General features: G+C 35.2%; 1 protein-coding gene and 1 pseudogene across 1 annotated transcript; both read right to left on the bottom strand.

Moving 5' to 3' along the window:
* Positions 1-2,912: 2,912 nt before the first annotated feature.
* On the bottom strand, positions 2,913-5,365 carry LOC130134802 (F-box protein SKIP19-like; annotated as a pseudogene).
* A 4,769-nt stretch (positions 5,366-10,134) lies between these two features.
* On the bottom strand, positions 10,135-11,459 carry LOC115684156 (uncharacterized). The gene is made up of 2 exons (XM_030608855.2): positions 11,211-11,459; positions 10,135-10,999 (listed from the first exon to the last, which is right to left on the bottom strand). Exons 1-2 carry the CDS (start codon positions 11,305-11,307, stop codon positions 10,143-10,145), a joined length of 954 nt encoding a protein of 317 aa, XP_030464715.1. The 5' UTR covers positions 11,308-11,459; the 3' UTR covers positions 10,135-10,142.
* Between the last annotated feature and the right edge of the window lie 693 nt (positions 11,460-12,152).

Here is a 12,152-nt window from a genome sequence, read left to right as displayed (position 1 = left end):
CATTGGGAAGGGTGAATGACCCTATGGATTCTGGCTGTAGAGTAATTGGTATGGCCTTTATCAGAAAAGTGTCGAAAAATGACAGATTTTGTTTCTGTTAGGATTTTTTCATAAAACTCCATTATTTTATAAATATCATGTGGAGTGTAGTTAAATTTTTTAGAAAACATATTTTTTGCAAAAGAGGTATGGATCTTCATTATAAAATCCATTTTCTACATTGCAAACATTTTGGAATATTATTTTATGAAAGAATTTGGATTTTGGAGGGGTTGCCTGAGTTGGCTGAATAACCACCTCACTAGAAATTCTTTTTCCCATTGCTTTTTGAGTAGCTATGGAAGAAGGATCAGGACTTACCATTACTATTGAAAGTTGAGGCTGGTTATTGAAGGCTTGTTGAAGAAGTTATAAGGCTTCCTCGTGAGATATTTTGGTAATATCAAAAGGAGTATCTGATTCTTGTTTGACCTGATTAGAAATGGTGGTAATATTTAATGATGGTTGAGTTGCTTGAAGCCAACTCCTGATGTTGGTTAGGCCAGAAGGTTTTTTCTCCGAGGATGTTTCGGCAATTTCTTTGCCTTTATCTCTCCTGATGGGTTTATTGGGAGGTTTGGGAGGCATTTTCCCTATAAAAATTCTCTAGTGAGAAATATATATATATATATATATATGATGGGAAATAGATGGCGCTGTAATACGATAATAAGAAAATATTTATATTTTACTTTTGTTTTTATATGAAACAGGAATATAGGTATTTAGGATTTCGGAAGATGCAAAAAAAAAAAAACTACTAGGCCTTTTCCTTCAAAATCTGAAAATGAAAAATACTAAGCCTCATATATTATGAAAAAAATTATATGACTCTAAAGATCAATACGTCTGTGTTTGAATCGGTTTTGAACGATTAGATAAGTCGAGGTAAAAAAAAAAGTCAAAATGTGCGAGTTGCAAATTTACTAGAGGAGGCGTGTATTGATTGACTTTTACTTTTCATTTGCAGTACTCACATTTTGACTCTTTTTTAACTCAAAATATTTGGAACTTTGATATCATATAAATGTTGACAAGGAGATTTCTTTATGTTTTTTCATAATGTTTTAATTATCAAATGATGTTTTAAATTTTGACGATAAACCAAAATATTGATTAAGTTAGCTCCGTCTGTTTCATGAAAAATAAATGACTTAAAAAGATATTTTCCAAAAAATAATTATTTCTATCGCTTGAAATGATTAGTCGATGAATTTTTTTTTTACTATCAACAACAATTTATATCTAAACATTTTCATAAACAATGAAAATATTTTCAGGAACAATGAAAATATTTTCGGTTAATTTATTTTTGTAAGTGATACAAGAGATCATTTTTAGGAAAATATTTTTTCAAATTATTAATTTTCCGCGAACAAATGCACCATAAGTGGAAAGCAGCAAGCCAGTAATTTCAAACAGACCTTTTTTTTTTCTCTGGAAAGATGCACATCATTTTTAACGACACTGTGAATAAATATGCGAATTTGTTGATAAATGTCTTGTGATTTTATTATATCGATTGGTAGAAAATCATAATGAGGGAAAAATGAAGAACTTTTAAACTAATATTTCTTAAAATTTAACCTGATTCGTAATAATCAGATTTATGCTTAAATTGTCATATTCAGAAAATTTTGACCAAGTACCTCTTAGCTAATGTATTTAACTGGTCATTTAGGCTAGATAATTATCATGAGAATTAGTTATTATGAAAATATTTGCATACATGGAAAGATATGTAAAACTGCAATAATTACACATCATATTTTGCAAAAGATCCTTCCATAAAAAATTATTTCTAACACGTAAAGCACTTTTTCATTTGGTTTTGATGGAAAAAAGAGAAGCTAATTATCTATTCCATAGATGTTGAATCTTGCATTGAGGATATAAATTCACAAAATAGATACTTTCAATTTGAGAAATAATGAAATAATTTTAATATTAATAATAACCGTCCGGTGAATTTTCATTTTTATGAAACTAGCTTTATTTGGAAAGATTGGGAAGGGGGAAAAATGAGACGAGGTTGAAGCAAACATTTTTAAAAAAAATTTCTCACATTTCACACTCCCATCTTTCCAAACAAAGCAGTACACGATCAACTGTATAAAGCTCAAACAATTTGAAAATTCTGAAGATCCTGTTGAGGGCAGATAATGACCATAGAATATAGAATGGAAACTCTTCTGACTATCGGGAACTTTGGCACCATCCACCGAGTATAAAGAAGTCCGATGCAACTAAAAAGGTATTGGCATATATGATAATGGAGTTTGCTCCTTTACTTGTGGTCTCGAGTTCAAGCTTTCTTGGGAGTGCTTAATGAGTGAAATCCCAAATGCACCAAACCAACCCAATGTTGGGGTCTACGCCCTTATGATTGTCCAGGAGGCAAACCGGTCGAAATGCGCTAAAACTAGTCCCAACACCACCCGATCCTTTGTACCAAAAAAAAAAAAAATTTGAGTCTCATGCAAGATGCAACATAATAGCTAACTTGTTTAAGAATGTGCGAGCGCGCACACATATATTTCTCTTTTACAAGAGCCCGTCCATCATGTGCGGGAAAGTGGCAAATGCTGAAATTTAGCTCCAGAGGTGAGTTAAAAAATGTTGAAAAGTTCCTGTAAAACCTAAAAGGTCGAGATCTGCACAAAGTAACCTGAAATGAAATGCAGAGAAGTCCCTATTTGCCCACTCCACTCCTTACCAAGAAGCCTATAGTAGAACTATATGCAACGAAAGGCATAGGTAGAGAAAGAAGAACAAAAATAAGCATTTCCTGAGGACTGCAGATCTACGGAAGTTTTTCTTCAAAACAAGGGCGTCGAAATGTCGATGTAGATACCTTACCAAAAAAAAAAATGTCGATGTAGATTGCTAGGAAAGTAACGGCAAACTTAGAGCCGCTCCCCTAGAACAGCCTGCAAATACGAGCCTTAAAACTCTGTACTTATAGGTAGTGGTGGCAGAAGCCATCATAGTCAGATGAATAATCTCCTCCATAGGATGAACAGGTAGTAGCCTTAAAACTTTGACCCGTTCAGTGCATCTTTACCCAGGCTACCCTCCAGATCAACATTGAAGCATTTGCCCAAGTCAAAGAGGCTTCAGATGCGGACAACCATCCAGTATTGCCTTCAGGCCAACATTAGTCATCTTGTTTCCGAAGAGCTGGAGGGGGCGCAATTCATTTGAAGTATACCTGGTTATTGAAAATGAGTGATTTCAGAAGAGGACAACATTGTCCAACAGACTCCAGGGCATCCTCCGAGATATGGTCATATGGGAGCCATATTTCAAGATCCTCCAGCAAAGGAAGCCTTTTGACTGCTTCAGATAAACCTTCATTTGAAATGCCCCAGCAAAGTACAAGTCGTAGGCGTCTAATATGATTGCACCTGTCATGAATCGTGACATACATGAGAATAATCATAGCAATAAAGAGAGGCATGCCAGCAGACTACCCAAATTAATGTCAATGACTAATATATAGAGACAGATGCAGTCAAAGAGCTGAACGATCTACTGCAGTACACAGGCTTAGAAGCATATATTCAATCAGCACCAAAAGTGACTGTAGCAGGAAAAAAGCAGGCGAGGAGGTTACAAAGTATCTCAAAAACACACAGAACAGAAATATGACAGCATGACATAACATCATCAAGAATCCTCAATCACGAGAATACTCTATTGAAAGAGCAGCTTCTGTTCAACCCTTCCGAGTCATGTTCAAAACAGTGCTTATGCAGCCTTGATCCAGCAAGATTCCTTTTAGCTTGTACTGGTTATCTCAATGTAAACTGGTTAGAAATCTTCCCAATTGACAGATGCAATGACTGCTCCACTAATGGCCCCTCACTACAGCTTTTTATATGTGTGACTGCAATATGTATTAGGAAGAATGAATATGACATGAACTCCACTAAATTATCTACGGAAGTTCCTTGAAAACAAGTATAAATAGGACTGAGTCAAGACTCAAAATATGAAAGATATAATGGAAAACAGTTACCCCGAAAGGAGTCTGATTCCCAAGAATAGATTGAAGAGGCAAACAGGAATAACTCAGCAATAAAACACAATCTGAAAGGTCATCTTTCAAAAGCTTTCTTGAAGAGAAACTTTACTCTTTAGTCAATATGGATAACCAATCTGATCAATCCCCTAAAGGACTAATAAACAGTCATTCCTTCATTCATAACATTGGGTTTCCTTTCATTGACAGGATTTCTATGAGCTAATAATCAAGGAATTGACAGCTGCTGAGTCGGGTTAAGGAAATGAAGTCAAGCCATTAGTTTCTCACTCTCTCTCCTAGCATCTCAGGGCAGTCCTATACCTCATGGTGTATCTTACCTCTCCATGCGATCTAACGCAACTGCTCCTTTTCAGATTCTTCTTCTATATAATATATACGTGAATAGACCTTTCTGAATGGCAGGTGCGGCTCCAAGTTACCTTGAGAGGAAACCACCGCCATTCGAATCATCTGCACCAAGAACTCGACCTCTTACCAAGCCAACCTTGTGGGGGCTAAAATGTCACAACTAGGAAGTTTTATTTAGGACAGTGGAACAACCCAGACAACGAAATAGGCCAACGGACCCTGTTATCTGGGTAAGACGTCAGCCCAGATAAGTGGCCAAACATGAGCTAATTTGCCCGCAACGCAATGCATCGAGCACATGGCGTGCGCCTAATCTTCTAACTCAACGCCATGCGTTAAAAAACTCAACGCGGGACGGTCAACACAACCAACATTTCTTCAACCACAACAGATGCAAGAACGACAAATTATTCCATCTGACCATCCGAAAAAAAGAGCCCTCACCGGTCGGTGATGTACTTGAGGAGCTCGTCGGTGCCGAAGTACTCGATGCCGATGTCGACGCAGCCGCCGCGGCTGAGGTCGACGGCGCGGCGGCACGCGACGTCGAGGCCGCAGCCCATGGCGGGGAGGTACCACGGGACGCTGATGTCGATGGCCCGCCACATCAAGGGGTCCCTGCAGATGGAGCGCCACGAGGCGCACACGTGCTGCGCGGTCTCCAGGGTCTCGGCCGCCCCGAGCCTCGAGATGATCGCGGCCGTGACCTCCCGCGGGAGGTCCACCCAGTCGGGCCCCGGCGGAGGCTGCTCCGGCGTCGTCCCGGCGTTCCTCTTCTTCATTTCCTCCTTCGTCTTCACCATACCGTGTGCGCTTGCTGGCCGGACGAGGGGACCGGGCGTGAGCGAGTCAGGGTTTTGCTCTGTGCGAGCGAGCGAGCGAGGGGAGGGAGAAAGCCGGAAGAAATTGAACACGGCCGATCCTTTCTTTTGCTTGAACAAACTAGGCATCATCACACAAGTTATCCCCGAATATAATCTCCGAATTTTTAATTTATTTAACGTGATTCTTAAATTTTAGTTCAACATGCAATATCTTTCCTGAACTCTTAATTTATTCAATGTGGTCCCTGAACTTTTGGTACATATTCAATCTAATCCCTTAATTATATGAAAATGTTCAATGTTGTCCTTTCATTAATTTAAATTTAGGGATCACATTGAATATTTTTATATAGTACAGAGACTAAATTTAACACGTATCAAAAGTTTAGATATCACATTGAACATATTAAAATTTTAGGAACGCTTCGCACATTGAGTTAAAGTTCATGAACCACATTAAAATTAGTTTAAGGATGACATTGTATATTGAGCTAAAGTTTGGAGACCATTTACATCATTTTCCCAACAAATTATATATAAGGAGAAATTAAACAAACTCCTGAGCTTTGATCTTTTTTACTTATACATAATAATCCCTAAAAATATTATTTTGTTATAGCAGTTAGTCCTCCATTATCTTTTTCGGTTAACATGTGCAATGCACGTAACTTTTAAGGAGTAAAAGTATATTTTTATCTCATTTTTTAAGGAAATCTCTCTTTCACCTCTGATTAACCGTAAAATAATTAATATAATACAAAATGGGAAAAATATAAATTAACAATTGTACTAATATTAGAAAAATGAATATTAATAATAATGTCAAAAGATAACTCTTTTCAAAATGTGATAAATGTAGCCACTTTAATAAAGTTATATAGTTCGACCAAGAAAAAGTTATACAGAATATGGAGGTAAATACACATAACTTTCTAGAATTTTGGACTTAGTAAACGTTTGCCCCTAAATTTTCAACTGTTATACATTACATCCCGAACTTTAATTTTTTTATGGTCGTTAATTTTCCGTTATATTTTTTGTTAGCATGTGTAATGCACATCACTTAAAGGGTAAATATATTTTAATCTTATTTATGATAGAAATCTCTCTTTTACCCTTGATTTTTATACAACATGATAAATATCAATAATGGAGAAAACTGAATTAACTAAACTGCTAATATAAAAAAAATAAATGGAATAATAATACTAGAAAATACCGTCGAAAATTGATGAACATTTTAATATAACTAATAATATATTTTAACGAAAAGAACACAATTAAGTAAAAAGAAAAGAGCCTCAATGATAAGGATGTCAAATGAAAAAAAATAATTAATCATTATGTACATCCAAATAGTTAATCATTGTAAAAAATAATTGAGAAGTATTATTAAAGTAATGATGTCCACAACTCATAAAAGGAAAAAATTAACTGGAATTCATGGTGATTTTAAAGTATTTTCTATAACCATTTAAAAGTAGATAATGAGTATCCAATTTCTGTAATTTGACGTTCTTGTTATTGAGGTCTTTTTCATTTTTATTTAATTTGTGTTTGTTCTTTTTTCTTAAAATATATTTTTTACCTCTACTAAAGTGACTATGTTTATCAAATTTTGTTTAATATTATTGTTGATATTCATTTTTCTATCATTAGTACTTAGTTAATTTAGTGTTTTTTTCTTTTTGCATTTTCTCTATTTTTCGTGTTCTTACACCAATTAAGGGTAAAAGAGAGTTTTCCTTAAAAAAACTGAGATGTATCACCCCTTGAAAGTCTTCTGCATTGCACATGCTTTAAAAACTGATGGAGGACTAGCGACCATAAAAAAAGAGAAAAGTTCAAGAGACATAGTGTTATAATCAAAAGTTTGAAGACAAATGTGTACTACCTTAAAAATTCAGAGAGGTTTTGTGCAATTTCCCCTAAAATTACGGAAAAAAGGATAAACATAAATTAGATTAAAGGAAAAAGGCATCGATAACAAAATTGTCAACTGACAAAAATTGGTCGCTCAATTTTTATATTTAACAGGTTAATTTATGTGAAATTGATTGGTTGCCAAAAATATTTCAAAATCTTATCAAAGGATATGATGCCTCAAAGAATAAAAGAAAATGATTAACCAAAATCTAATGTAATTTTTGAAATGGGCCAAGCACAATAACCCAAAGTGGTTGAATTGGCTGTTCTTGGAAAATTAAACATGACAGACGTGATGGCAAGTGTGTAGAATGTGATGTTGAAGCGAAAAACATTCATGCAAAAGTAGAACCTTCTATCAATCGGATATTAAAGGAGTTAGAGAGATAGAAGAGATACAAATGAGATTTATAATAGTTCGGCCTTCCACCTTGCCTACTTCATCTCGCAGTTCTAACAGCCTTAACATAGTTAGAATCCATTGTGTAATCCTTATGATGTTACAACTTGTATAGAGTACTGCTTCCATAGGAGTTTCGGGAGTCGCTTCTACAAACTCAAGCACCTCTCACAATGCTATATTATTCTCTTTTCAAATTACAAATATTCACACCATCTACAAAGATTTGCAATTAGAAAACACTTGATATATTCCAAGTTGCTTTTGGCTGATTCTAACACTTGAAGACAGCTTGGAAACTCCAATTGGAGTCGAATTCAAATTGATAAATATCTAGGATCACCAGAACTGTACCAGGTCGTATCTAGAACCATCTAGTTCAACTTTAGCATGGGTTGTTTTTGCAAAACACTCCTCCTAGACATTTCACGAAACTTCTCTGTATTGTTCACCTTCTAAAAGCGGGTCCTTCCAACCAAATCTACATCCTTATGTTCTAAGATTTGTTCACCTTCTATTGGTGCATTCAAGCTTTAAAGAACCTTCGTTTTGCAACTTGTTCACCATCTACAAATGTCTTTTTAAATGTAGACACACTTCCCATTCAATAGCTTGCTCACCTTCTACAAAGGCCAAAGCCTTTCCATGCTTTGAACATCTTTTTGCCGACACTATCTATTTATGGCTTGTGCACATAGAAGCTGTTCTACACATTCAAATATACACATTATTATCATTTGATTATTTGGTCATTTTGAAAATATCATTGAGAATTTTTTCAATAATTTTTAAAACAATTTTCTTGATCAATCAATTTTTAACATTAACTAACCATTTTACGATACATAATGAGACTTCAATTTTACTATTTGTGCTCTTTGTTATTGAGGCCTTTTTCTTTTTACTCAATCGTGTTTCTTTTTGTTAAAATATCTTAGTAGCTCTATTATTATATCCATCAATTTTGATTTTTTTTATTTTTTAATATTGTTATTGATTTATTTTTTCTGATATTAATTTTTATTTAATTTTTTCTTCTTCATTGTTTTTGTTTTTTTCATGTTTTTTAGAGGTCAAGTGTAAAAGAGAGTTTACTTTAACAATGAGATGAAAAAACACATTCATCTCTTAAAAGCCATGTGCATTGCACATGCTAATGGCAAATATAACAGAAAAAAATAAATTTTAGATAATCATGAACTTTTCCGCGATGACTTAGATGTCATTAATTATATGATTCAAAAGATTTGGAATTTTGAATTTCCATAACGCAGTTGGTAGAGTAGCCAATGAAAGTTAGATTTAAAAGTCTACAAATGTAGAAAAAATAAATATGACAGAGGGAATTTATGATTAGAGAATGTTTTGGAGCTTTTTATCGTATTATTGAAAACCAACTTGCAATTACTTTGTTTTCGAGTCGAAAAATTTAAATAATCCTCTTTAAGATTTTATACATATTATTCCAACGATTTCACCCTAAACTGACAAGAGAACTGAAATCTTGTGGATGATTTCCATGTTGTATTGATTCTAAACCAATAATTATGAAAAAAACCGAAATAGCAACGGTCAGAACATAATGCATCAAACACAAATTTTGCGTTCGGTTCAAAATATCTATATCATGTAAATGGGTGAAACTCCCACTAGTTTAATTTTTAGGGTAACTTTAGCACGTCTTCATCTATAGGTTGAATTGACGATCGTGATGAGAAAGAGTTTAATAATGTTGGGATAACGACTATGATATCTTACATATTTGACAAATAAATCATATTGAAAGATCAACAAAAAAAATATATCATCAAAAATTTATATCACATGCTTTATAAATAAATGAATATAAAAACATAACTTATATGTTTTTACAACATAAATTATAATACAAGGGAAAAATATATCTTTAGAGGGCTAATATTGAATGGCGAACATATTTCAAAAGTAAATATTTCTAAATGCATACAAGTGGCCACTTTCATGATTAAATGCTTTGAGAAGATTTGACTGTCGTCTGATAACTTATGATTAAATGCGTAATTAGATTAAATAAACATAATATATTGTCATGTCGTGACCCACGTGATTAAATGAATAATCACATAACTCTTGCTACTTTGCAATCGATGATGACATCTGTGAAAGAGTTAGAATGATATATCGATATGTATTCTATGTAGTGATCATGGCTGTGATCATCATGTCGATCGAGTTTTCAATATCGTGCGGTGCATGATTTGGCTCTTCATAAGATCCACAGGAAGCGCAGGTTCTCGTCTAGTGAGTAAATAGATTTTATCAGACATGGATAGAACTTTATTAATCTTTTGATCTCATTTGAAATGTTTCTCAACAAGCAAAATTGGTGTTCCCACATAAGGAAACCAAAATAAAAAGAATACAAGCAAAGCTAGCATATAATCATCTGGGTCCGAATCCTACTAAGAGGTCCATTCGAATCCCACCAAGAGGTCCACTAGAGATCGGGAATTGTCGAAGAAAGAACAAGATGTTCATAGCTGCCGTATGTTATTTTTACTAGGAGTCCATTTTCTTCTCAGGCAACAAGAAAAGGCTTGCTGGTATTGATCTCGGCCTTTGGTTTTGGAGCATTAATATCCTTCTGTCTATGATCTGATACCTTCATCTCAAAGCGTTGGAGCAAATTCTCTAATTCAGATATCTCCCCGCAGATATCCGTGGTAAGTTCGCTTCTCGCCGCAACATGTTGCCGGAAGCTGTGCACTAGATTAAGTCCGCTCTCGATCTCCATGCCTAGCTGTTCCATCGTCGTCCTCAATTCCCTAATATCCTCCTGCGAGTCTTTAAACTTCCTCTTTAAAGACCGGTAGCCCTCGAGCGACTTTAGAAGCTGTTGCGAGAGTTCTTTGTTACGCTCCTGAAGCGCGGTGTCTTTGTGAGCTTCTCCGCTGTGCTGCTTCTCCTTGTGCTCCACGGCACAAGCCTGTACTTTAGCCAACAACAGCTCATTTTGTGCCTTGAGATCGTTGAGATGCTCCTCCATTCCATTCAACTCATGTACCTTTTTTGTCAGCTCTGCCGCCATTATCTCCTTTTCTTTTCCTAGGCTAGAGCACATCATCTCGAGGCTCTTTCGAGCTGCCAAACTCGCGTTTAGCGCTTTCCTTAGCTTTTCCTTCTCATCGACAACAATCTCCTCGGGCTTCTTGTCCCTCTTTCCATTTCTAGGCCTAAGTTCCGTGTAGCATCGCCTTAGCTCTGCTTCCCTCTTATTGTCGCCACATTGAGACTTTTGGACTCGAGTCTTGACATCGTCGAGGATGGTCATTATCCCAGCTAATCTTTGCTTCTTGCGGTCATCGCCATTTTTGCCGCACGCTTCATTGTGATCTTGGACTAATTTTAGCAGCAGCATTATATTTGTGGCAACACCTAAAGAAAAGTAACTAGGAACATTAGACAGATTCCTAATAAAGATGGACTAACTAGAGATGTTCAATTGGAAATTTCCTTCTTCTTCCTACAGATAATGAATGAAAATCTAATGAACATAGTAACACGGCAAATAACATCGACATCAATGGAGATCAGGCCCCAAAGAAAGCATCCAGCGACATCGCTTATGAAGGTATGATTTCTTCACCTTCTAGCATGTAATCTTCTCGCCTTTCGACATTACCAACCGAAGGAGGAAGTAAATCTGGCGACGAATGGGCACGAACTCGGTTCGCATCTGCCATCAAACCTCTAATTCCAGGAGTGATGATATTTTGGAGATATGGAAGAGATAGCTAGAAGGATTGAAGAGGACGATGACAGATAGAAAAGGAGAGAGATTTTGGTTTTCACTCTCCTGTGAATCTCTCCTCCTATTCCATGTCTTTGTTTCTGCTTCTTCTAAGCAGTTTTCTTGTTTTCCTTTTTTCTCCTTATAAACCAACATTGACGGTCATTGTTGTGGGCAAATAACGGTTGTAGTTTGACTTCTTATTGGCCTTCCATTTGGTTTGACTTCCATTGCCATCTTTTGTGTGGTTCTTATAAATTCCCAGCAATTTTCGTTGAAACAGATATTTAAAAGACAATAATAATAATAATAATAATAATAATAATAATAATAATAATAACAATAATAATAATAATAATATTTGGCAAAAGGAAAAAAAATTCTGAGAGCGTTTGATCATGTCGTGAATGTGAGTACTCTGATATGTTGGATAAGTTCGAACCAAGGGGCAAATTCTTCGACGTACTCGACCAATGGTTTTTTTTCAATAATTGTTATTTGTTGCACGTAGTGAAGAACACAATATAATAAATCAATACAACAAAGTGAAATAATAAACGCAATTTGTTTTTTGACTGAATAGTATTCTGTTCACATAATTTTAGTTCACGATTATGACTTTAAGTCACGAAATTTCCATCTTTTCTAAGGCACCAAAAGTGTATTTTTGGTATGAGTATTTCACTTAATATAAGTTACTTTCATTGGAGAAACGGAGTTCGTATTTTAAGCACTAAGTACTTTCTACCTAATCATTTATGAAAAAAATCATAAAAAAAACTCTTTTCTTGGACATGT

Source organism: Syzygium oleosum, unplaced genomic scaffold (genome assembly GCF_021117445.2).
Source record: "Syzygium oleosum isolate NSW1041296 unplaced genomic scaffold, Sole_v2.1 Sole_v2.24, whole genome shotgun sequence".
NCBI classification, from domain to species: Eukaryota; Viridiplantae; Streptophyta; class Magnoliopsida; order Myrtales; family Myrtaceae; genus Syzygium; species Syzygium oleosum.
Note: the sequence above shows the minus strand (reverse complement) of the source record. Positions and strands in the feature narration are given on the sequence as shown.

Excerpts from the sequence above, each read along its gene's own strand:
- LOC115684156 (XM_030608855.2), bottom strand. The coding sequence starts at position 11,307 with ATGGCAGATGCGAACCGAGTTCGTGCCCATTCGTCGCCAGATTTACTT. Across the intron at positions 11,000-11,210 it reads AGAAGATTACATGCTAGAAG|GTGTTGCCACAAATATAATG; the intron begins GTGAAGAAATCA and ends ACTTTTCTTTAG.